Source organism: Salvelinus sp. IW2-2015, linkage group LG7, assembly GCF_002910315.2.
Source record: "Salvelinus sp. IW2-2015 linkage group LG7, ASM291031v2, whole genome shotgun sequence".
Classification (NCBI taxonomy): Eukaryota; Metazoa; Chordata; class Actinopteri; order Salmoniformes; family Salmonidae; genus Salvelinus; species Salvelinus sp. IW2-2015.
Window position 1 is genome coordinate 8,161,426 of NC_036847.1, and position 26,351 is coordinate 8,187,776.

At 47.9% G+C, this 26,351-nt stretch overlaps 2 protein-coding genes across 9 annotated transcripts in view; one reads left to right on the forward strand and one right to left on the reverse strand.

The window, feature by feature from the left end:
• Positions 1 to 13,151, forward strand: part of LOC111966322 (polycomb group protein ASXL1) — a 26,427-nt gene extending 13,276 nt beyond the window's left edge. Inside the window, exons 1-11 of one of the 5 annotated variants that reach the window (XM_023990857.2) lie at positions 2,323 to 2,690; positions 2,836 to 2,953; positions 3,100 to 3,259; positions 3,930 to 4,060; positions 4,268 to 4,352; positions 5,275 to 5,397; positions 6,255 to 6,421; positions 6,648 to 6,744; positions 8,400 to 8,505; positions 8,664 to 9,642; positions 9,955 to 13,151. In XM_023990857.2, coding sequence (XP_023846625.1) covers positions 2,671 to 2,690; positions 2,836 to 2,953; positions 3,100 to 3,259; positions 3,930 to 4,060; positions 4,268 to 4,352; positions 5,275 to 5,397; positions 6,255 to 6,421; positions 6,648 to 6,744; positions 8,400 to 8,505; positions 8,664 to 9,642; positions 9,955 to 12,651 — 4,683 coding nt within the window. In that variant the 5' untranslated portion in view covers positions 2,323 to 2,670 and the 3' untranslated portion in view covers positions 12,652 to 13,151. Of the gene's footprint in view, positions 1 to 2,322; positions 2,954 to 3,099; positions 3,260 to 3,929; positions 4,061 to 4,267; positions 4,353 to 5,274; positions 5,398 to 6,254; positions 6,422 to 6,647; positions 6,745 to 8,399; positions 8,506 to 8,663; positions 9,643 to 9,954 lie in introns of those variants that run through there. The other 4 variants (XM_070444407.1, XM_070444408.1, XM_023990855.2 and 1 more) reach the window with 4 other exon arrangements.
• A 2,599-nt stretch (positions 13,152 to 15,750) lies between these two features.
• LOC111966325 (protein-L-isoaspartate O-methyltransferase domain-containing protein 2) lies at positions 15,751 to 25,914 on the reverse strand. Of its 4 annotated transcripts, none has more exons than XM_023990862.2 (7): positions 25,707 to 25,863; positions 25,582 to 25,614; positions 18,923 to 19,242; positions 18,650 to 18,752; positions 18,063 to 18,234; positions 17,323 to 17,446; positions 15,751 to 16,937 (listed from the first exon to the last, which is right to left on the reverse strand). In XM_023990862.2, the coding sequence occupies exons 3-7, from the start codon at positions 19,227 to 19,229 to the stop codon at positions 16,513 to 16,515; spliced, it is 1,131 nt and encodes a 376-aa protein (XP_023846630.1). In that variant the 5' UTR covers positions 19,230 to 19,242; positions 25,582 to 25,614; positions 25,707 to 25,863; the 3' UTR covers positions 15,751 to 16,512. The 4 variants fall into 4 exon arrangements, with proteins under 4 accessions (XP_023846630.1, XP_023846632.1, XP_023846629.1 ...); XM_023990864.2 differs by having other exon boundaries at positions 25,777 to 25,862; XM_023990861.2 differs by lacking the exon at positions 25,582 to 25,614 and having other exon boundaries at positions 25,777 to 25,914.
• Positions 25,915 to 26,351: the final 437 nt, after the last annotated feature.

Sequence of the window (26,351 nt, forward strand, 5' to 3'; positions counted from 1 at the left end):
TATGTGTCGAGATCACTTGTAGTGCTAGCCGGTCAGAACTCCATTACACACAGCCCCGCCTCAGATACATTGACTGGTGTACCTAGGTCGGAATATACCAGGGACGGTGTAACTACCTAGAGCATATAACTACAGGTAGGTTACTTAACCCTCTCAGCGACCTTTCCTTCCAGCTCTGGGGCGCTACAGGCGTGAGTGAAGAATTCCAATTAGTATGAGTCGCTTTCAACCTGGGCAAGTCTTCGATGCTAATCCCTTTCTGACGTGTCTGGGAGCGAGCTCCATAAGTAACCCCGTCTACCAGTGTTTCCTTCAAGCAGGACTTAAGAGCCAAAGGTATGCGCGACTGGTAGCACAAGAAGGAAACACTAAACGGGTTGAGCCTGCCTAAATGACTACCTTAAACTCTTGTAAGCCGGACTCGTTGTTGCACACACCAGTAGAAAGTCTTGAGGTACCCATGAAAATGCATTGGAAAGCGCCTGCGTCATGACTCCACACTTCAATCCTCAGAAACCCGTAGAACAAAACTACCACTTATTACTAGATGTCACTAGGGCGTAACACATTAACGGAAGAGACCATATGGGCTGGGAACTCAAACAAGACCACGAGCACTTCCCCACCACTAAGGTAAGGAGGACTCTCACCATATTGAAAATAGCCTCTATTTATTCTACGGCTGAGAAAGCAAAACACGTGGCCAACTCAAACCCGTTATATAATGTGGAGAATGCTATTCATTGACTATAGGCTCAGGTGTTGAAATCCATATGTGCAATTATGACGTACTCACCATGATCAATTCTGAGCACTCGTAGCGCCATGCCATATAAATGCACCTAGGACCCTGGGGTCAACTTCTCAGGGAGGACGCTGGCAGGAGCTTGTGCTGTTGGTAATTGACTAAACCACCTCCCCTGGGCAAACAAACTGGTCTGGACTTCCTGAAACAAACGGGCTGGGAAGGCAGAGAAGGTGCGCATGTTGATGAGGGCCCTGATGTTTGTGTTGACCAGTGATGGAGCCAGGCGTCTCAAAGTCCACCTCCACACCACCACCTCGGCTCCTCTTCATGGCCCTGCAGACAAACACAACCCATAGGCCTCACAGGGTTAGCAAGTGGCTAATGCTATCCACCCTGGGGTTTAAACACAATTACATTCAACCAACAGCAAGCACAGCGTGCCATTCCATCTGCCAGCCAGCACAACTCCAGTTAAGAGCCGAGCAGCAGCACAGTAGTGTTTAGCTTAGCAGCCAACACAACCACAACAGCTGTCAGTCAGTGAGCGGTTTAAGTGTCCTGGCCGGATTGGCTAGTGTTGGATAGCTAGCCGACCCTGGCATTCAGTTAGCAACCTGCAAAGCACTGCCTGTTAGCATTAGCGACCAATGCAATCCTGACAATGTTAGAGACCAGTGTACCATTAGTTAGCTACCAAATCACCTGTCCACGTTTGGTGCTTATTTGTAGACGGCTGACCTGCGCAACGTCTATATAAATCTAATAGATTCTACAGATAGTGTACTATATCCAGACTATGATGTTTGGCCTTTTCCTTTGAGATAGCAAATTCAAAGTCATAAGATATAGATTGTCAAGTTGTTTATCAGTTCAGGTTCCATCAGGCATATCTCTCTGCCAAAAGGTGTCCTGAACAATGATGGGAGAGAAAAAAAACACTTCACAGCTGAACCCTCCCCCTCCCCACTGAATTGGACTAAATAAAAATGGGACAGTCCAATGAAGTGAGAAAGATATTTTGTTGAATCAACCCACAGTCCAACAGACTACGCTTCCACAAATGGGTTGGGTTGCTAATTGTTTAGGGTTTGATAATTGGTAGACTGAGGGGGAGAGAGGGGTTTGGCGTTTTCGTGGTTACTGAGGGGATGTCGTTGGGGTGATTATACTCCGGGTCTAACCCCTGTACCTGAGTGGTGGCCACGAGTGCTCTTGAAGTGCTGGGGGCGTTTCCAGCTAGCCAGTTCAGGGCGGGCACGGAGCGTGGGGCCTGGACCCCCTAGAGCCTTCCCTGCGCCTCCCCGCGCTCCTGAGGGGAGAGGGTGGGGGAGGAGGGGAGCCTGGTGAGACACTCCCATCACGTGTGTAAGGGGGGGGGGGGGGGGGGGGGGGGGGTGGGGGGGGGGGGTGGGGGGGGGGGGGGGGGGGGGGGGGGGGGGGGGGGGGTGGGGAGGGGGGGGGGGGTGGGGAGGGGGGCGGGGGGGGGGGGGACTTAACAAGCGGGGGTGCGTGCGGGTCAGTGCAGAAATCCAAAGGGGGACAGCAGAGCCAAATAGAACGGGTGGGATGGCACTGCGCCCGGCCCGCCACAGGAGTCGCTGGAGCGCGATGAGACAAGGATATCCCTACCGGCCAAACCCTCCCTAACCCGGACGACGCTAGGCCAATTGTGCGTCGCCCCACGGACCTCCCGGTCGCGGCCGGCTGCGACAGAGCCTGGGCGCGAACCCAGAGACTCTGGTGGCGCAGCTAGCACTGCGATGCAGTGCCCTAGACCACTGCGCCACCCGGGAGGCGGAAGCACTCATGTTTTATGTAAAATAAGTCTATGTTATGAGAATATCCATGAGAAAGGAATGTTTCAACTTTGACTCACATTTTTCACAATTCTTCCATGATCTCTACCTGGCCTGATCCACAATATGCTCAACAAAAACAGAAGGTAAGATGGCACAAGAACAAAGGGACAATATTTCCATTTTATGTTTAGCTGTCTCTTTGCATACCATAGGTATTGTTCTGCTTCAGTCATCTTCTCCCACTCTTTCTCCATCACCCCACCCTGTTTCTCTCTCTCTGTCCACCAGTGGCACAGCCCCTCTGGCCTGTCTGGTGACCATGCTGCACTCCCAGGTGAGGGGGGACAGAGTAAAAAACAGCATCTTCTTTAAGCTTCCTGGCAGGATGAGTCTGTTTACCTTGAAGGTATGGAACCAGCCCAATCCACACACCCATATCTCAAACACGCACCTCTTATCCCTACCCCTAATAAACCTCATACAAACCATATCTGGAATACACACACATGCATGTTTGTGATAGCAATCTCTCTTCTGGCTGTCCCTCTGCAGAAGAACGCTCTGCAGTGGACCAAGAGTTCCACGGAGGCGGAGACAGCCGAAGCCAGCACACTGGCTACTGCTAACGCAGCAACAGCAGGGCCAACGGAAGGTGCGGAGCAAGAGAGCTGTGACTCCATGGAAATAGTTGCAGCCAGTGGAGAGAACGATGGTGTGTATGGTTGTGATCACCACATGCCTTCATCAGTGATCATTTAGTGGAGAGTAAATGCCCTTTTTATTTGGTGTTTACTTCCACTGTAAATTAACATTGTTGAAGTTTACATTAATCACCACCCATCTTATCAACCGCCCTTTTACAGTTTATCCACCGTTTGTTTATACCACTACATCAATGGTCTTTATTAAGCACACATATCTAACGCATCACTATTAAATCTCTGACTGCCCTGTTCAAAGGCACTTTGAAAACAACACGTGTCGTGATAAAGGCGAAAAGAGCATGCCTATGATAGAATAAATTGAAGTGTTTTTAAACAACTGCAAACCAGAGACATTTTTTCTTATTTTTAGGATGTGATTGTTGCTGTGGTTACGGGTGCACATGAAACTGCCAACCGTGGCTTAGATCTGTTTTTTATTTATTTTTAAGATAAACATTTTATTTGGGTGAGCTCCTGTTTATCTGAGTGCATGGCTGAAAAGTACTAGATGATTAACACCACCAATTGTGATAACGGAAACCAATACATGTGCAGTGTGAAAAACCTTATTGTCAGTGTTTGTGGTCCATGGACCATTTATCATTGACTAAACCATTTGGAACCCAGTAAAGAGAGAACAATTTGGTATCTGACCATAGCCCCCTCTACCCCTCACAGCATCCATAGATGAGAGCTCGTCCAGTGCCTCCTGCTCCACAGAGCCCCAGACCAGGCTGAGTAGATCTGGAGTCTCTGGACAGGTGCGCTCTGAGGCCCAGGCACAGACCCGACTAAGTCGATCCAGACAGGTACGCTTTACCCCCTCAACCTGGGCTGTCTGTATGTGTACTGTTGCTCAATAGGGATATTATAGGTGGTTGTGCATAGGTCGAGTCGAAAGAGGTTTTTATACTACATGCATAGGAAATGATTGCAGATCCCCTTTATGTCTGGCTTAGTGATAACCTCAGCATTTTATTACCTCTCACTATGTCCGTTTCTCTCCTTCTCTGCAGTCGAGCAGACAGAGGAAGAAGGCTGTGATGATGCCGCGGGTGGTCCTCACTCCACTCAAGGTCAATGGTGAACACGTCCCATCAGGTGAGCACTTCTCTCTGCTAGCCCCTTTGCTACCCTAACCCCATCTCGCTGTACCCACACACACACAACCTCTTCCTGGGCAAAAAATGTTTGCAGAATTTGTAGCATTACACACACACAGACACCTCTGAGTCATATTCCTACAGTGGGCTTGGACCATTTCTCACCCAGCATGGGCCTCTACTGCTTTGCCAGTCTTTTTATTTATGTGTTGCCTATTTACTTTTGCAGCAGCATTCTTAGACTGTAACTTCTTCAAGTTTCTCAGTAACCTCTGGGTAATAAAAACACCGTCTGTGAATGGCCTTTAAACTGTTTTAGTGCTATCTATGGGAAGAAAGTGTAGGAATGGCTAGTGTTCCTGCAGGTTTCGTGTTGACTGAAATGTGACCTGTGTGCAGTTTTGACCGTGCTCCTCGTGCACCCAGAGTCTTTCTCTCATTCTGAGGATCCCCTGAAACCCTCCCCTCTTGTGGCTGATTGTCTGTCAGTCTCTGCGTGCAGAATAACCCTCCTAGCCACTCATTGTCTGAGTGCAACTTCTGTCCTCCCTGCTTCTTTTATGTGCACCTGGAAATTCCAGACTCATATCAGTCCTTCCCTCCCGCCTTACATTTAGCTGCCCAGTAAACCCAATTGCTATCTATGAGGTGGGGGAGCTCTTTCTGAGATTTCTGCTCCACCCTACCCCCCACCCTCCTCTCTCTGTGTTAATGTGGGACTGGGTAACTGCTCCCTTTGCTTTGTCTGTATTGCTCACCTGTCCCAATCCCCCCCACCCCGTGCTATGGGCTCTGCTGCCTCCCCTTTTGGCTTGTCTGCCTGACCTGCCCACCCCCGCCTTCCCGCTCGTAAGTCCCCCCTCACACACGTGACCGGAGTGTCTCACCAGGCTCCCCCTCCCCCCACCTCTCCCCCTCAGGAGCAGCGGGGAGGCGCAGGGAAGGCTCTAGGGGGGGTCCAGGCCCCACGCTCCGTGCCCGCCCTGAACTGGCTAGCTGGAAACGCCCCCAGCACTTCAAGAGCACTCGTGGCCACCACTCAGGTACAGGGGTTAGACCCGGATATAATCACCCCCAACCAACATCCCCCTCAGTAACCACGAAAACGCCAAACCCCTCTCTCCCCCTCAGTCTACCCAATTATCAAACCCTAAACAATTAGCAACCCAACCCATTTGTGGAAGCGTAGTCTGTTGGACTGTGGTTGAATTCAACAAAATATCTTTCTCACTTCATTGACTGTCCCATTTTTATTTAGTCCAATTCAGTGGGGAGGGGGGAGGGTTCAGCTGTGAAGTGTTTTTTTTCTCTCCCATCATTGTTCAGGACACCTTTGGCAGAGAGATATGCCTGATGGAACCTGAACTGTAAACAACTTGACAAATCTATATCTTATGACTTGAATTTAGCTATCTCAAAGGAAAAGGCCAAACATCATAGTCTGGATATAGTACACTATCTGTAGAACTATTAGATTTATATAGACGTTGCGCAGGTCAGCCGTCTACAAATAAGCACCAAACGTGGACAGGGTGATTTGGTAGCTAACTAATGGTACACTGGTCTCTAACATTGTCAGGATTGCATTGGTCGCTAATGCTAACAGGCAGTGCTTTGCAGGTTGCTAACTGAATGCCAGGGTCGGCTAGCTATCCCAACACTAGCCATCCGGCCAGGACTTACTTAACCGCTCACTGACTGACAGCTGTTGTGGTTGTGTTGGCTGCTAAGCTAAACACCTACTGTGCTGCTGCTGGCTCTTAACTGGAGTTGTGCTGGCTGGCAATGGAATGGCCACGCTGTGCTTGCTGTTGGTTGAATGAATGTGTTTAAACCCAGGGTTGGATAGCATTAGCCACTTGCTAACCCGTGCAGGCCTATGGGTTGTGTTTGTCTGCAGGGCCCATGAAGAGGAGCCGAGGTGGGGTGGAGGTGGACTTTGAGACGCCTGGCTCCATCCTGGTCAACACAAACATCAGGGCCCTCATCAACATGCGCACCTTCTCTGCCTTCCCAGCCCAGTACCAACAGCAACTCCTGCAGCTCCTCCCTGAAGTTGACCGCCAGGTGAGTGCGCACGCTCAGAATTGATCATTATACTCATAATTTATAACGGTTAGGGACAGTTTTCCCTAGAATAAAAAGCTTTTTCAATGGAGATTCCCTATTGGAGCGTGCCTTTTATTCCAGCCCATAATGTCTCGTAATTTCTGTGCCATATTGTTTTTGGTATTTCTCTGTTCAACAACGTCTGGAATGTAACCCAGTATGTTCTGTCTTCCCTCTTCTCTAGGTGGGACCTGACGGTCTGGCTCGCCTCAGTAACTCGGCTCTCAACAATGAATTCTTCACTCACGCCTCCCAGAGCTGGAAGGAAAGGCTCGCTGAGGGTTAGTACCTACCTGTAGTTAGTTATAATATACATAGATAATGTGATTGAGGGGGTTATTGACTGGCTACACATATAGTGAACGCCTTCCCTTCAGGGTTTAATTGGCTAACAATTTATTTGACCAGGAACATTTCCAGAAATAACACGGTGTAAAATAATAACTCAAATCAAAATGTATTGGTCACATACACATGGTTAGCAGATGTTATTGCGAGTGTAGTAAAATGCTTGTGCTTCTAGCTCCGACAGTGCAGTAATCTCTAACAAGTAATCTAACAATTCCACAATTACTACCTAATACACACAAATCTAAGTAAAGGGATGGAATATATACATATAAATATATGGATGACCGAGCGGCATAGGCAAGATGCAATAGATGGTTTAAAATACAGTATATACATATGGGATGAGTAATGCAAGATATGTAAAGATTATTAAAGTGACTAGGGATCTATTTATTGAAGTGGCCAATGATTTCAAGTCTGTATGTAGCAGCAGCCTCTCTGTTTGCTAGTGAGGGCTATTTAACAGTCTGGTGGCCTTGAGATAGAAGCTATTTTTCAGTCTCTCGGTCCCAGCTTTGATGCACTTGTACTGACCTCGCCTTCTGGATGGTAGCGGGGTGAACAGGCAGTGGCTCGGGTGGTTGTTGTCCTTGATGATCTTTTTGGCCTTCCTGTGCCAACAGATGCTGTAGGTGTCCTGAAGGGCAGGTAGTTTGCCCCCGGTGATGCGTTGTGCAGACCGCACCACCCTCTGGAGAGCCTTACGGTTGTGGGCGGTGCAGTTGCCGTACCAGGCGGTGATACAGCCCGACAAGATGCTCTCAATTGTGCATCTGTAAAAGTCTGAGGGTTTTAGGTGACAAGCCAAATTTCTTCAGCCTCCTGAGATGCTCCACTGCTGTCCCGTTGATGTGGATAGGGGGGGCGCTCCTTTTGCTGTTTCCTGAAGTCCACGATCATCTCCTTTGTTTTGTTGCCGTTGAGTGAGAGGTTGTTTCCCTGACACCACACTCCGAGTATCCTCCCCTCCTCCCTATAGGCTGTCTCGTTGTTGTTTGTGATCAAGCCTACTACTGTTGTCGTCTGCAAACTTGACGATTGAGTTGGAGGCGTGCATGGCCATGCAGTCATGGGTGAACAGGGAGTGCAGTAGGGGGCTGAGCACACACCCTTGTGGGGCCCCAGTGTTGAGGATCAGTGAAGTGGAGATGTTGTTTCCTACCTTCACCATCTGGGGGCGCCCCGTCAGGAAGTCCAGGATCCAATTGTACAGGGTGGGGTTCAGACCCAGTGCCTCAAGCTTAATGATGAACTTGGAGGGTACTAGGGTGTTCAATGCTGAGCTGTAGTCAATGAACAGCATTCTTACATAGGTATTCCTCTTGTCCAGATGGGATAGGGCAGTGTGATGGCGATTGCATCGTCTGTGGACGTATTGGGGCGGTATGCAAATAAAGTGGGTCTAGGGTGGCAGGTAACTCTCTTGGGAATTCAGTACCAGAAAGTGCCCATTGATACTACAACATAGCTTCCTAGTAAATACCAGGGGAAACAATCAGTCAATACACAAATTCATGTATTATTTAAAACACTATAGCCAGATACCTGTGGATTAATCTTGTCCAATATTGTTTGATCTACTCAGGGGAGTTCACTCACGAGATGCAGGTGCGATTTCGCCAGGAGATGGAGAAAGAGAAGAAAGTGGAGGCATGGAAGGAGAAGTTCTTTGAGGAGTACCACGGTCAAAAGTAAGTCTCCTGAACACCCCCTGTCACATCGGTATTTTTTAAGCTCGCTCTTATTCCGTGCACCATTTTAGAAAATTACTTTAATTATTTCAATTGGGTGAAAGTGTCTTATAAATGGTATATACTCTGTGCACTAACGTTGTAATCTATGGCTGCAGGTCTGGCCTGACCCGGGAAGAGTCTCTGAAGTTGACGATGAGTGAAGAGGCCGATGCTGCCGCCAGCGTCCTGGAGAGTGAGGTGGCATCTGTGGCTGCAGGAACACCCAAGCGCCGTGGTGTGGGCAGGCGGCGGCGGGACGGCAGGATGAGACGGCGAACGCGTGCAGACTTGAGACGCAGGGCGCGACGCACCCTCTGCAAGACCAACTCCCCCGCCATGCAGACCCCCGAGCAGCCGGAGGGCACACTCACTCTAGACGCTGTTGCCTCTGTCTCTGCGCCCTCGCCCGTCCCAGAGGCCACCATGGTGCAGGGAGAGGTGGTGCTACAGGCCGAATCTGGACTGGAGACCCCGGCCCAGTCTGCCTCCCTAGAGCCCACGCCCTGCCCTTCCCCTGTGCCCACGCCCCTGTCTGTGACCGTGCCTGAGCCCACCCCGACCCCCAGTCCCAGCCCCAGCCCTGCATCCGTCAGTGCCACCGACGAGCCTGAAGTCACTGCCCGCCTGCTCCCCGAAGAGCCTGCACCTGCCATCGCCTCAACCTCCTCTCCCTCCTCCTCGTCCTCCTCCTCCTCCTCGTCCTCCTCCCCTTCCTCCTCTCCCTCCTCGACCTCCGAGAGGCAGGGGGCGTTCACCGCCGGCTTGGACTCTTCTTCCTCTTCCTCCTCCTCCACGGCCGCCGCCACCGCCGATCCACTGGACGATGGGGCCTCTGTGGTCACCTCGGTCACGGGGGGAACGGCCACCAGCAGCCAGGAGAGCAGCCCTGCAGCCAGCCCCACCCCCATCATCGCCACCTCCGCCCAGGCCACCAAGGAGCAGAAGAGGAGGCCAGACGAGACCCAGGCCTTCTCCAGCTTCCCCGAGAAGAGGCCGCGAATAGAAGATCGTCAGTCCTTTCGTACCACAATCGACGGGGTCCACACGGAAAAGCCGCAGCCGACAGCAGAGGAGCCCAAGGTCCCACCTATCCGGGTATGAAGTCACCATTTGTAATTGTAAGTCTTTATTGTGACTGTAGTGGTGCAGTGGCAGGCACCCAATTTCCTAAGACCTGGAGTCCACAATCTGTAAAGTAAGTTTGATTATTTTGTGATTTCTGTCTCCACAAAACATTTCAAATCAACTTGACAAAGACCAACTTCTTTCTCTGAAGATGGTAAATCAATAGAGATTGACTCTGGGTTTCGGTGTGAGATTATTAGCCAAGCAATGCATGCTAATGTCCTGTATATGGCCTCGGTAAATTCCCTATTTGACATGCTTTCCTTGTCTCTGTCCCTCCAGATTCAACTCTCCAGAATCAAACCGCCCTGGGTCAAAGGGCCGCCAACCTACCAGATCTGTCCCCGCATTGTGCCCCCCGGCGAGGGCTTGCGGCGCACGGGGACGGGGGCGCGCACCCTGGCGGACATCAAAGCTCGCGCCCAGCAGGCCCGGGCCCAGCGCGAGGCCGCTGCTGCTGTTGCAGCCACTGGGGACGGGCCAGGGCCCGGCGGGGGCAGGGCTGGTTCTGGGCTACCGGATCGCAGCAGTGGAAGACGAACTCGAGAGCACCCAGGACCCGTCGAGCCAGGAGGAGGAGGAGGAGGAGCAGGAGGTGTGGAGGAGCAGGGATCGCCTGCGGGCTCTCATCCGCCTGGAACACAACTACAGCTGTCCAATGTAGAGCCCTCCTCTACCCCCACCCCCCACACAGCTGCCTCATCCCCCTCCCTGTCTACCTCCTCCAACCCCTCCCTGTCCTCTTCAGAGCCCCCGCAGACCCCCACTCCACCCCTACCCACCCAGGAGGAGCGGCTGGGGGAGCTGAGTGGGGAGGAAGGGGCTACACTAACACCACCACCAGTCAAAGGCACCACCAACGGACTCTCAGACAAGGCAGAGCTGCTGGAGTCTGTGTCCAGCCACCTCCAAGGGCAAAGCGAGGGGGCCGACTGTGACAGGACAACGACCCAAAGCGGTCCCTTGGCACCCACCTCCATCCCAGATTCTCTGCCCAGGTTCGGGGCCCAGGGAGTGGATGTGATCAGGTCCCTGGCTGGCACCGAGCAGGCCAGGGGGGGAGGAGGGGGTGTCATCCAGCATGGTTCCCACCACGTGGGTCCACAGGAGAACCCCCCCACCCCAGCTAGAGAGGGCCGCATCCAGGGCGAAAGGCAGCAGTCGGAGCCCCCGGGAAGGGAGAGAGAGACAGCCTCCCTCCCTCGTCTCCCACCCTCAGTCAGAGAGGACGACGCAGGGCATCACAGCGACTCCACGGAGACGGCCTCCGACTGTGAGAACGAGAGCCAGGAGGAGGAGCCCCACCTGAGCACATGGCGCCACCACCTGCCCGCTCAGTGCAACGGCAACATCCAGCACCTCCAAAGGCTGTCTCAGAAGGCCCATGGCCAGCCTGTGATCTGCAGTCCCCTTTCACAGCAGAACCAGCAGCCGGTCATCCAGGCCCATGTGTCCAACCAGCACGGCCACAGCCAGACGGTCATCCAGCCCTGCTTCCCCAACGGCCTGCCCAGCCAGAGTCTCATGCAGCCGGGACAAAAGCAGAATCCTGGACGCACTCCCCACCCAGACCAACAAGCTATCGCTGCGCCACACCCCAAAGCCCAGAGGGGGCACAAAACAGACCCCATGGAAGACTACAAAGCATCTAGCCGGTGCTTGGCTGATGAGGACTGTAGGCTGGGGCTGAATCCCTCTCCCACCGCTAGCTGCAAGAGGCTCCCTAGTTCAGCCCGGTCTGTGTCTACAGTGGAGGCCAACAACCCTCTGGTCACCCAGCTGCTCCAAGGCAGCCTCCCGCTGGAGAAAGTCCTGCCGCAGACGCACTCGGCTAGCAAGCTGGAGATCAACCGCCTGCCAGAGGGGCTTCAGTCAGGCCCCCAGTCCCAGCTCAGCCGGCAGCAGCAGACCAGGATCCCAGGCACTCGCTTCAGGGGTCCACCAGAGTCTGGTACGATGGAGTCGCTGGTCCCCGAGTTGTCCTCTCAGAACCAGCAGAAGTCCCCTGCTGGCCGAGGAGGCTCTCCTGGAGCAGGCCGGAGCTTTGCGTCCTCTCCCCCAGGCACAGTACCCTCCCGCATGGCCTGCCTGCTGGAGGAGGCCTCCTCTCGGGCCACGGCCATGCAGCAGTATCTCTCCCAGCAGCCAGCTGGCGCCGTGCCCCCCGGGGCCGTGCCCGTCATTACATCCCTCTCTTCTTCGTCCTCTTCCTCCAGACGCAACTCGCAGGAGTCGGCCGTCATCAGAGAGTCTCCGGAGAGGCACCACAACTTCACTCAGCCGCGGACCACCCCGGATGCCCCATCGCCCCCGCACAGCAACCTCGGCCTCTCTGATGTTGTCCCCACCGTCAAGATCAACTGGCACCCTTCCAAACCCCACCCTCCACACCAACAGCAGCTCTCGCCTGTGAAGAGCGAGGTCACCTCCCGGCCCTCTTGCCAAACTCTTGCCAAAACCTCCCCCTCTGGCCCCATGGCAGGCGGTGGGCCAGGTGTGGTGGTCACCAAAAAGGAGGCAGTGAACTCTATGGACGGTTACCTGACTGGAGGAGGGGCTATGGAAGGACTGCTGAACATGGAGATGTCCTTAGCCCGCATGGCTAAGAAGGAGGCGCAGAGCAAAGCTCATTACTCATCTTCCCCCTCCCTCCCTTTCCAGCTCTACGGAAAGCTGCCTAAGCAGGGCGGCGTGGCGGTGCCCGGTTTTAGCTACACGGCCAACGTGTCTGTGGTGGACGGCAGCGGCTTCTCGAGGAGCATCGCTGACGGCGTCCTGCAGCTGCGTCAGCGCCACAGCGCTAGCCAGAGCGCCACACTCAGCATCCAGGCGTTCGCCGACAGCGCCGCTGAGGAAGTGGCGCTCAAGTGCTCGTGCCGCCTCAAGGCCATGATCATGTGCCAGGGCTGCGGGGCTTTCTGCCACGACGACTGCATCGGCCCCTCCAAACTGTGTGTCTCCTGTCTGGTGGTCAGATAGGAGCTTTCTCTGACGTTGCCACGGTGTTGGTGGTTTGATGTTATATGCTGTGCCACCTTCAGCATACCTGCTCCATGTATAAACTGTTAACTAACCTAACACACCCCGAACTTGAGAGAAACAAGGGTGTGGGACTTCAGGCTTTGACATGTACATAACCTTAGGAAGTGTTGCCTTGTATTATAAAATCGGTATGTATTTTTTGTTGCATATTTTTTCTAATGCCGTTATGTTGATGTAATTATTATTTTGTTATAATTATTAATATTGTGAATTTATTTGTCACGGTTGATTGTAAATTGTGCCTTTTTTTATTCTTTCCTCAAAACATTTACCTCATCTTATCTTGACACACCTGTCATCAGTTCAGTGTGAAAATGGTGGCTGTTATTGTTTGTTTTCCTCTGGCCCTGCATGGAGGGCTTGGAGGGGGATTTGTTCTCGTCTCTTTCTTGCAAAGAAATATTTTTTTAATCATTAAAGCAAGCATAAATACCTTGTTCCGTTTTTTTGTACGTGCTTTCATTCCATTTTTCCCTGCACAAGATCAAGTCTGTACTCTGCAAGCTAAGCACAGTATTCAAAATTAATAACTAAGATTGAGCAGTCTGGTGTTAAGCAATGGCACTCATTTAGGATTTTCTGGCAGTATAGTTCAACTTACATCTTTTGTCACACGTAGATATTTAATCTAAATACACATGATTTATTTTTTTATTCGATTAACAATTTCACATGTAGAACTGAACAGCAAGACACATTTGGACCCGTCGAGTGCTGGATAGGTTTGGCACTGAGAACATCAGACAAAACATTTATTTAGATTTTTCTTTTTATACCTCAACAGCATTGGAGCATAACACACACAGTCCATCACACTGGTTCCAATGTAGATAAATAAGTGCTTAAATTCCTTCACAGGTGGATACACACACTGAGGTCCAAATGTATTTGGACAGTGACATATCTCTGTACTAAAATTATACAGTGACTGAGGTTCAAGTGCAGACTGCCAGCTTTAATTTTAGGGTAATTTCATCCATGTCGGGTGAACTGTTTGGAAATTACAGGACTTTATGTTCATACGTTTCCCTCCGCCCCCCCCCCCCATTTTAGCGGACCAAACATGGAAAGTTCACTCATTAAAGTAGTCAAAAGTTTAGTCACATATTCCTAGCACGCAATGATATCAGGCTTGTGACTCTTTTTTTGGATGCATTTGCACTTTTGTTTGGTTTCACATTGTGTGCCCATGAATGAGTGAGAAAGTTAGGCATAAATATACACCCACCACACAAAATGCTAACCTCTCCTGTTATTAGAAATAGCGAGAGGTCAGCATGTCTTGGGGTTATGATCTTTTGCCACTAACTTTCTCACTCATTCACGACTCATTCAGGATTATCTGTAGTCAATGGTAGCATCCACAATGTAGAAGGGTTCAGAAAATATATATTCTTTACTCTAAGTGACTCAAATGACGATATATTATTTACCATTCATTTCTATATGGCACAAAATAAACTGAAACAACCAAAACACTGCAAATGAGGCCAACAAGTTTGTAGAGTCACAGCTTGATGTAATCATTGTGTGCTAGGAATATGGGACCAAATACTAAACTTTTGACTGTTTAATACACAAGTGAATGTCCTAATATTTTGGTTCTCTAAAATTGGGGGGACTATGTACAAAAAGTGCTTTAATTTCTCAACCGTTCACCCGATATGGATGAAAATACCTTCAAATTAAAGCCGACAACCCGCACCTTAACCTCAATGTACACTACATACCAAAAGAATGTGGACACCTGCTTGTCGAACATCTCATCCAAAATCATGGGAGTTAATGTGGAGTTGATCCACTTTTGCTGCTATAACAGCCTCCACTATTCTGGGAAGGCTTTCTACTAGATCTTGGAACGTTGCTGCGGGGACTTGCTTCCATTCAGCCACAAGAACATTAATGAGGTTGGGCGATTAGGGCTGGCTCGCAGTCGGCGTTTCAATGTATCCCAAAGGTGTTCGTTGGGGTTGTCAGGGCTCTTCCACACCGATCTCGACAAACCATTTCTGTACGGATCTCGCTTTGTGCATTGGGGCATTGTCATGCTGATACGGGAAAGAGCCTTCCCCAAACTGTTGCCACAAAGTTGGAAGCACAGAATCGTCTAAAATGTCATTGTATGCTGTAGCGTTAAGATTTCCCTTCACTGGATCTAAGGGGCCTAGCCCGAACCATGAAAAACAGCCCCAGACTGTTATTCCTCCTCCACCAAACTTTACAGTTGGCACTATGCATTGGGGCAGGTAGTGTTCTCCTGGCATTTTCCAACCCAGATTTGTCAGTTGGACTGCCAGATGGTGAAGTGTGATTCATCACTTTAGAGAACGCGTTCCACTGCTCCAGAGTCCAATGGCGGCGAGCTTCACACCACTCCAGCCGACGCTTGATTGCACATGGTTAGCTTAGGCTTGTGTGTGGCTGCTCAGCCATGGAAACCCATTTCATGAAGCTCCCGACGAACAGTTATTGTGCTGACGTTGTTTCCTGAGGTAGTTTGGAACTCGGTACTGAGTGTTGTAACCGAGGAGACGATTTTTATACGCTACTTGTTTCAGTACTCGGCGGGCCCGTTCTGAGAGCTTTTCTACACCTGTCAGCAACGGGTGTGGCTGAAATACCCAAATCCACTAATTTGAAGGGGTGTCCACATACTTTTGTATATATAGTGTAAAATTTTAAATCCAAAGTGCTGGAGTACAGAGACAAAATAATGTATCACTGTCCAAATACCTTTGGACCTCACTGTACATTATTTACTACTTTAATTACAGATCTGCTTTGAGAACCTAATAATAAATAGCTTTCCCACACTCACTTTCTACCCCTAATCCAAAGGTGTTCTTACGGTCCAAAGGCATTTGCAGTCTCCCATTATTTGATGTTGAAGAAATAAGAATTCACAAAACGAGAGTGAATTCGGGTAATGCTGTTTGTCAATGTGGTAATTTCTTTGCTATACTGTGTAAAAATGTGTTAATATACTTGTTTCATGCCTGTAGCCCTCTTGACATTTGCCTTAACAGAAATGGTCTCTTCAGTTAAATTACTTTTATTTGTCACCCCTGCTCTCAACAAGTATATTCAATGCAGAGCACAGTAAGATATGAGAAGATCTTACAGATGTGAACACAGAATGAGCAAATATTTCCACACCATTTGGGGCTTTCAGTTCTTGTAAGTTGATCTCAAAAGCTCCCCTGAATTGTTCGGTCACAGTCAAAATCATCATTCTCAGAAAAATCACATTTACAAAATTCAAAGAGGGTGGAAAGAAGGTCTTCGAGACTGGGTGCCAGTGTCAGGCACGAGACAAGATACCCCAAAAGAGGGGGAGATAAAGTTCATGGGTGGGGCATTGATTGAGATGAGTCTAGTGTTCAGAGGGGTTGTTGGAATAGTCCTAAGGGGCTGCTGGTGGTGGTGAGGGCTTCTGGGGGTAGGGGTGACCCTAAGGAAGCTCCCAAACCCTAAATCCTTGTTTTTCCAACCTCGACCTCTACCCCTTAAGCACCTCTGTAGATTAGATAGGCGTACCTAGGCTATCGGGGAAGGGGGAGATGGAGCTATTACCATATTGCTTCTACTTATCCAATTCTTCTAGTTATTCACTTCAACATGAAGTTTCTAGGGCTTACATTTTGAATTCGGATGGGAACTCATTTTAGCCATTCCCGTGGAGTTATCAGCCTATTTCTTACACATTAATTACTTTTGTATACAGAAAGGGGAGTCAAGAGCATAAGGATGGTAACAAGTTAGAGAATGGGAGCACAGCTTCTTGTCTCCTGTCCCTCTCTACTTCTCTCTGTAGTGGAGCATGTACATCTTCAGAGGCTCAGGGAGCGGCAGGCCCAGGATCCTTTCTCTTAGCAGGTTCACTGGAGCCTCATGTAGAAGGGCACCGCCCTCCCTACTCTCCTCCCCCTCTTCCTCCTGCTCCTCCTCAGGTTCTCCTAGAATCCTGCAGTTCCCCTCTTCTTCCTCCTCTTCTGTGTCTGAGCGGTTGTTGTCGTCCATCGGCCCGGGGATGAGGCGGCTCATGAATACGTAGCGGTTGGAAAGCAGGGTGGAGCCACAGTGTTGGGCCCGCCGGAGCTGCTCCCCGTTGTGGGCCAACCTCCTCCTGGGCAACGGCCCTGGCCCCGCCACTGTCTTCTTTAACGTCAGACGGATAGAGATGCGAGCCAAGTCCTGCAGAGTCCGCACCTCAAACATGGTCGCTGAGGAGGTACACACAAATGACAAGAGGAAACCATTTCACACTCTCCCACATAGTAAGTGATGGAAGTTCTGCCTTCCCATTTTGTAACTAGTTCAACATGCATTTGAGACAACATAGTGTTCAACAACTGTCACCTCCCCCAGTGGTTCTGAGTCTCCAGGGCCTGTTTTCACAAAGCCTCAGAGTAGGATAGCTGATCTAGAATCAGGTCCCCCCCTGTCATTTATTATAATCTAAAAGGCCAAATTTATCCTAGATAAGCACCTACTCTGAGATGCTTTGCGAATGCCGGCCCAGATCTCCGATAGGGTTACTCATCACACAAAGGCTCACTTGGAAAACAACCTCCGTTACATAGACAGATGTGCTAGTACAGTACTTACGTAAAGGCACTGCTTTGGGTTTACTGTTATCTCTGTGTTTGGGCAACACCAGTGGGGCAAAGGACACAGCAATGATGTTTTTGGTCTCCCAGCTGTTGTAGCCTGTTCGAGTGATCTTGGTCAACTAAGGAGAGAGGAAGGGCAATAATATGTTTGTGTACTGGAGTTTTTTTTGTAGTAAGCAGTAGTTAAGAAATATGTATTTATATACAGATCTTTCTCTAAACCCAAGTCACAAGTGGAGCACAGAGCATTAGCTACACACAAAGGAAATGAGTATCAAAATGTCTCAATGTGTATAGAAGGTATACAAACAATTTCTAGGAGCGGGACCAAGAAAGATGAGACAACAAAGTCTACAACGGAGTTGTATAACAGGGAAGATGACACCACAAGACACCAGAATATATCAAAGTGCTAGAAATAGCACTGGGTTAAGAGGGGAGTTTATCTAAGTTTATTCTGGTTTTAAAAGTGGCCATGTCTTTACAGTCACAATTTAGTCTTGTGAAACCATCCTGATTGCTACGTTCACCATTCTGTTTCACTTCACATTTTGTGTCTGTGTGTGGGTCACAGGAGGTTGGTGGCACCTTAACTGGAGAGGACAGGCTCGTGTTAATGGCTGGAGTGGAGTTCCATGTGTTTGATACCATTTTATTCACTCCATTTCAGACATTATTATGAGCCGTCCTTCCCTCAGCAGCCACCACTGGGGGTGTTCATGTGCGAGCACTGACCTTCTCCTCCAATGGCAGCACTAGGATTCCCTCCACTTTGAGCAGGTTCTTCATGTAGTCTTCCTGCTCCTGCTGCACCCCAGCTCCACAATACACCCTGTCATACTGACCACTCTCTGGGGCTATCTCCAGACAGTTCCCCATCACGAAGCAGGGCTCACAGAACTCAAACCTACACACACACACACACACCCCTATGATTCCCCCATTCCAGAGCCACGTCTGATGTTTCTTGGATACCTGTAGCACTCCCGACACAGTTTCATCAGAGAATCAGCCTACCCACCATAACTGCAGTATGTTATCTTACTAGCTTGTTACAGAATAATTCTGTTTAACTGGATCCTCCTGATAGCTTCTATAACTCTGGTATAATGCCATTTAACTGGATTCTCCTGATATGCCAGAGTTATAGAAGCTATCAGGATAATCCAGTTAAATGGCATTAAACCAGAGTTATAGCCATTTAACTGGATTCTCTTGATAGCTCCTATAACTCTGGTATAATGCCAATTAACTGGATTCTCCTGATAGCTCATAACTCTGGTATAATTCCTACATTGTCATTTTCATCATGAAACTCCTACCTGTCGAAGCTGTCGCTGGTCTTGATGAAAAACTCCAGTTTCTGGTATGCATACTCAATGACATCTTGGTGCAGCTCCACCCCATGGTTCACTCCAAATGGACCTACAGTAAAGGGGAGAAACAAGGTGTGAGTACATTTGCACTTTCCATCTTATTTTCCATTTTCTTATGTAAAGCAATGGTAAAAATGATTTTTAAGCCACTCTTGCCCTTATAAAATTGTTTTATTTTGTTTCACCTGGCCAGGTGAGGTTGGTGCCATCCTGACTCACCCAGTATGAGTCCCACCATAGTGCTGAGGTAGCCCGTACCACTGCCCAGATTGAGGAAGGACAGGCCAGGCTGGAGATCCAAGGCCTCCATCACCTCGGAGTAGATGCAGGGTGCTGAGAGGTGGATGTTGCCGTGCCTCCAGGCCAGGTCCTTGTAGGCACTGTCTCTGAACTCTTCCAGATAGTAGTCGGCCCTGTCTATGGCCCTAAAGGCCTGCTCCACCAGGTCCGAGCGGATGTACTGAGCCTCCTTCAGGTTGTCAATCAACTCATCGTTATCCTCCCCCGCACTCACGGCTCCTCCCATCCTCACGGACTCGCTGAGAAAGAGAGATGAGGATAGAGTCAGACAAAAAGGTGTCTAAAAATATTGATCTATTGATTCAGATTGATTCATCCCCCTCAAAGACTGTTCACTGTTACCATCTTGCAAACGGTATCGGAACATCGGGTCTCAGGGCAAAAGGCTCCGAGACAGCTTCAACCACCAGGCAATCAGACTGCTGAACAGCTAACCCTTGCCGTCTACCTGCTCAGACCTGCTCCTGAGAGATTATTTGTACCTCAGAGACTATCCACACTTTACAGACTATATGCACTGACTCTCATACACATACAACCCTTACACACACATACTCACACAGTCAACACTGCTGTTCTATTATATACTATTTATTCAACTGTGCGAACAGGACACTATCCAACTTATATCTGTAAAAAGTCATACTTGACAAAGGACGTTCATAATTTACAGTGCATTCGGAAAGTATTCACACCCCTTGACTTTTCACATTGCTACGTTACAGCCTTATACTAAACAGGTTTACAAATGTTTGCTAATTTATATAAAAAAACTGATATTACATTTACATAAGTATTCAAAGCCTTTCCTCTGTACTTCTTTGAAGCACCTTTGGCAGCAATTTCAGGCTTGAGTCTTAGATATGACGCTATAAGCTTGGCACACTGGTATTTGGGGAGTTTCTCCCATTCTTCTCTGCAGATCCTCTCAAGCTCTGTCAGGTTGGATGGGGAGCGTTGCTAGACATCTATTTCAGGTCTCTCTTCAAGAGACTTGAAGACCTCAGCCCCAGTCTGAGGTCCTGAGCGCAAACATCCGCACAGCATGATGCTGCCACCGCCATGCTTCACCGTAGGGATGGTGCCAGGTTTCTTCCAGACATGACACTTGGCATTCTGGCCAACGAGTTCAATCTTGTTTTCATCAGACCAGAGAATCTTGTTTCTCATGGTCTGAGAGTCCTTTAGGTGCCTCTTGGCAAACTCCAAGCGGGCTGTCATGTGCCTTTTACTGAGGAGTGGCTTCCGTCTGGCCACTCAACCATAAAGGCCTGATTGGTGGAGTGCTGCAGAGATGGTTGTCCTTCTGGAAGGTTATCACATGGCACTGGTTCGAATTCCCGAGCCGACTAGGTCAGCATCCCGGAGTTGCCTCTTCACTGTTGACGTTGAGACTGGTGTTTTGCGGGTACTATTTAATGAAGCTGCCAGTTGAGGACTTGTGGGGCATCTGTTTCTCACACTAGACTTTAATGTACTTGTCCTCTTGCTCAGTTGTGCACCGGGGCCTCCCACTCCCCTTTCTATTCTACCCCTTTCTAGCCAGTTTGCGATGTTCTGTGAAGGGAGTAGTACACAGCATTGTATGAGATCTTCAGTTTCTTGGCAATTTCTCGCATGGATTAGCCTAAATTTCTCAGAACAAGAATAGACTGAGGAGTTTCAGAAGAAAGTTCTTTGTTTCTGGCCATTGTGAGCCTGTAATCGAACCCACAAATGCTGATGCTCCAGATATTCAACTAGTCGAAAGAAGTCCAGTGTTATTGCTTCTTTATCAAAACAACAGGTTTCAGCTATGCTAACATAATTGCAAAAGGGTTTCCTAATGTTCAATTACCCTATTAAAATGGTAAACTTGGATTAGCTAACACAACGTGCAATTGGAACACATGAGTGATGGTTGCTGATAATGGGCCTCTGTACGCCTATGTAGATATTCCATAATTATTTAATTTTAAATCAGCCGTTTCCAGCTACAATAGTAATTTACAACATTTACAATGTCTATACTGTATTTCTGATCAATTTGATGTTATTTTAATGAACAACATTTTTTGCTTTTCTTTCAAAAACAAGGAAATGTCAAAGTGACCCCAAACTTTTGAACGGTAGTGTATACAAGTTATAGTACATTTGTTTGTTTTTTGATGTGAATAACAACCTAAGTGAAGCAGCTATCATTAACTGTGACATCCAATCTCAGACACTGCAGTGTAGCCTGAATCACATAGGATGCATTGTCAAGTTAGCTCCTGATTGGATTACCTGAGGTACGTGAAAGCACAGTAGGCCACTCTTTAACCTTCTCCGCAATTAATGGTAATTGGGTCTTCGGTCTCGACCCCGCCCTGTGCAACTGGGTCCTGGACTTCCTGACGGGCTGCCCCCAGGTGATGAGGGTAGGTAACAACATCTCCACCCCGCTGATCCCCAACACTGGGGCCACACAAGGGTGCGTTCTCAGCCCTCTCCTGTACTCCCTGTTCACCCATGACTGCGTGGCCGTGCACGCCTCCAACTCAATCATCAAGTTTGCAGACGACACTACAGTGCTAGGCTTGATTACCAACAACGACGAGACGGCCTACAGGGAGGAGGTGAGGTCACTCGGAGTGTAGTGTCAGGAAAATAACCTCACACTCAATGTCAACAAAACAAAGGAGATGATTGTGGACTTCAGGAAACAGCAGAGGAAGCAGCCCCCTATCCACATAGACGGGACAGTAGTGGAGAGGGTGGAACGTTTTAAGTTCCTCGGCATACACATCATGGACAAACTGAAATGGTCCACCCACACAGACAGCGTGGTGAAGAAGGCGCAGCAGCGCCTCTTCAACCTCAGGAGGCTGAAGAAATTCTGCTTGTCACCAAAACACTCACAAACTTTTACAGATGCACAATCGAGAGCATGCTGTCGGGCTGTATCACCGCCTGGTACGGAACTACTCCGCCCTCAACCGCAAGGCTCTCCAGAGGGTGGTGCAGTCTGCACAACGCATCCCCGGGGGCAAACTACCTGCCCTCCAGGACACCTACATCACCCGATGTCACAGGAAAGCCAAAAAGATCATCAAGGACAACAACCACCCGAGCCACTACCTGTTCACCCTGCTATCATTCCTTTACACTTGTGTGTATAAGGTAGTTGTTGTGAAATTGTTAGGTTAGATTACTTGTTAGATATTACTGCATGGTCGGAACTAGAAGCACAAGCATTTCGCTACACTCGCATTAAAATCTGCTAACCATGTGTATGTGACACATAAAATTTGATTTCTAAATTGGAAGAGAAAGTGTTACCTCAGGTTTCCTTGACGTCCCTCTGGTAAAGTAGAACGTGTTGATGAGATTGATGAGAAGGATCTTAGATATTAACTAAGCTTTTAGTATTTCAGTCTTGTTGGATCCTCTGGGGACACAATGCACCTTTTACTTGGTAACACTTTACATGTAGATTTTTCTTGTGCAATTAAATTGTAAACACACACACACACAGTACCAGTCAAAGGTTTGGACACACCTACTCATTCAAGGGTTTTTCTTTATTTGTACTATTTTCTACATTGTAGAATAATAGTGAAGACATTAAAACTATGAAATAACACATATGGAATCATGTAGTAACGAATAAAAAAGTGTTAAATCAAAATATATTTTAGATTCTTCACCCTGTGCCTTGATGATAGCTTTGCACACTCTTGGCATTCTCTCAACCAACATCGCCTGGAATGCTTTTCCAACAGTCTTGAAGGAGTTCCCACATATGCTAAGCACTTGTTGGCTGCTTTTCCTTCACTCTGCAGTCCAACTCATCCCAAATCATCTCAATTGGGTTGAGGTCAGGTGATTGTGGAGGCCAGGTCATCTGATGCAGCACTCCATCCCTCTCCTTGGTCAAATAGCCCTGACACAGCCTTGAGGTGCGTTTTGGGTCATTGTTCTGTTGAAAAACAAATGATAGTCGCACTAAGCCCAAACCAGATGGGATGGCGTATCGCTGCAGAATGCTGTGGTAGCCATGCTGGTTAAGTGTGCCTTGAATTCTAAATAAATCCCCAACAGTGTCACCAGCAAAGCACCATCACACCTCCTCCTCCATGCTTCACGTGGGAACCACACATGCAGAGATTATCCCTTCACTTACTCTGCGTCTCACAAAGACACGGTGGTTGGAACCAAAAATCGAAAATTTGGACTCATCAGACCAAAGGACAGATTTCCCCTGGTCTAATGTCCATTGCTCGTGTTTCTTGGCCCAAGCAAGTCTCTTCTTATTATTGGTGTCCTTCAGTAGTGGTTTCTTTGCAGCAATTTGACCACGAAGGCCTGATTCATGCATTCTCCTCTGAACCGTTGATGTTGAGATGTGTCAGTTACTTGAACTCTGAAGCATTTATTTGGGCTGCAAATTCTGAGGCTGGTAACTCTAATGAACTTATCCTCTGCAGCAGAGGTAACTCTGGGTCTTCCTTTTCTGTGGCGGTCCTCATGAGAGCCAGTTTCATCACAGTGCTTGATGCTTTTTGCGACTGCAATTGAAGAAACGTTTAAAGTTCTTGACATTTTCCAGATTGACTGACCTTCATGTCTTAAAGTAACGATGGACTGTCGTTTCTCTTTTCTTATTTGAGCTGTTCTTGCCGTAATATGTACTTGGTCTTTTACCAAATAGGGCTATCTTCTGTATACCACCCCTACCTTGTCAAAATACAACTGATTGGCTAAAATGCATTAAAAAAATAAATTCCACAAATTAACAAGACACACCTGTTAATTGAAATGCATTCCAGGTGCCTACCTCATGAAGCTGGTTGAGAGAATGCCTAGAGTGTGCAAAGCTGTCATCAAGGCAAAGGGTGGTTACTTTGAAGAATCTCAAATATAAAATATATTTTGATTTGTTTAACACCTTTTTGGTTATTACGTGATTCCATATGGGTTATTTCATTGTTTGTCCTCACCATTATTCTGCAATGCAGAAAATAGTAAAAATAAAGAAGAACCCTTGAATGAGTAGGTGTGTCCAAACTTTTGACTTGTACTGTACATACATATGTACAGTGGAAGTCGGAAGTTTACATACACTTTAGCCAAATACATTTAAACTCAGTTTTTCACCATCCCTGACATTTAATCCCAGTTAGGATCACCACTTTATTTTAAGAATGTGAAATGTCAGAATAATAGTAGAGAGAATGATTTATTTGAGCTTACATTTCTTTCATCAAATTCTCAGTGGGTCAGAGGTTTACATACACTCAATTAGTATTTGGTAGCATTGCCTTTAAATTGTTTAACTTGGGTAAAACGTTTCGGGTAGCCTTCCACAAGCTTCCCACAATAAGTTGGGTTCATTTTGGCCCATTCCTCCTGACAGAGCTGGTGTAACTGAGTCAGATTTGTAGGCCTCCTTGCTCGCACAAGCTTTTTCAGTTCTGCCCACAACATTTCTATAGGTTTGAGGTCAGGGCTTTGTGATGGCCACTCCAATACCTTGACTTTGTTGGAGAAAGAATGAGCTTTGAACATGTCATTTTGGTTCTGAAGGTGTGTGTAAAAGACAGGCCTGTTTTAGAACCTCTTTCTTCGGGCCTTTAATGAAGTTCTTATATAACAAACCAGTCAAATAAACTCGTATTGTGTTCTGCTTTCACAAGTAGCCGGGCGGTGTCACTGCCACAGCACACGATAATCGTAGTGATGGTGGAGACGCCTTCTTTGTAACTGCGGGAGTAGGCCGATTCGATTATGCTGAGCCGTGGGGCACCTGTCTCATGTCCCGTGACGTGCCGGGCAAAAGCGGTGAGGGAGGAGCACCCTTCTGAAATCGAACATCAATGCCGCGTTCATCTGCTAGTCGGTACTAGAAAGCTGAAATGTTCGATTTCCTGAATAGTTGAACGTGGCACGTGTATAACTAGAACCAGTTAGAAAATCAAAATGTCAGATTTTCCTAATTCTGACTAGCAGATGAACGCGGCATAATCTCGGACGCTCGGTCATGTTGGCAACAAGAAAACATGGTGTATCATCCAGAAATACACCTCTTTACCGTGTAATATACCTTTGCATTTTCAAACTAGTTTCATTGTAAGGCAGATGGGGCGTTTATATCAAAAGCAATAATTTGTGCATGTGAGAACACAGAATCCTAGTCGTTACTCAACGTGATTAATTACATCACTTTTGTTTTGAACCGATTTCGCCGTGTGCTTTGAACCAGGTACCTGGCTCACACCCAGGAGGCAGCCCGGTTCCAAAACAAATGCCACTACTTTCACCCAATGAAAAACACGCCTAACAGGACGCCCGGACCAGATAATCGAATCCTCTCAGTGATGCATATTTCCCACCAATCAACGCACACACAAAATACAGCTGCGCCACTGAATAACAAAACAGTATGTGTTTACATAAACTGCAGCCAACATTTGGGTAAGCATTTGTTGCGCATTCATAGTGTTTTTCTTAATCTTCTTTCAAATAGTTTGATATTGGAATTTGATATTTAACAACCAAACAAAACATGTTATCGAACTACTGCTTCAACGCGAGATACATAAATAAATATGCATCACCTTAGTCTCTGTTGATGTCGTCAACGAAGCGCTCTGCAGGGGTACACGGGAGAGAAGATAAATTATTGTCTGGCTGGATCTAACAAAGACACTCGCCATAAGAAATACGAAGCAGCGGTCTTTACCTTATGGATGTGACGGTTAATTGACGCTGCTTTATAGTGTCAATTGTATTTCGAAAAAATATGTTGTTACCTTCTCGTTTTCCCCCATAAACATTCAATAGATGTCGCCACAATTCTGGACGTAAACATTGACCAGCTGACACTGACGTCACACAAACACCAAACTGTGATCAGTCAGTACCCCGGTGGAGAGGGAAAGTTGTACTCATCTTGCATTGGCCGAAATGTTAAATCTCCAATGGAGATTGGAGATTATTTAAAAAAATGATTTTCCATTGGATATTCGGTGTAGCCAATAGCTGTTAGACAAAGAGTGACATGACTATGATAATGATACATTCTGAATCAGGGGAGGGTGTACAAAAATCCACTGTTTATATATATATATATTATTATTATTATATTTTTTTAGCATTCAATCTTCAATAGCTCTTAGGCAAAGCAGGATGAACAAAAATCATTTTGTTGTTGTTGTTGAAATTGTGATTTTATTTTTAGTGGGGCTTTCAAACTTCAATAGCTCTTGCCATGACTATGAAAATGATATATTCTGAATCTGCGGAGGATGGACAAAAATGCACTTTTTCATTTTTTTGCTTTCAATCTTCAATAGCTCTTACACAAAGCGTCCATCCTCCACTGATG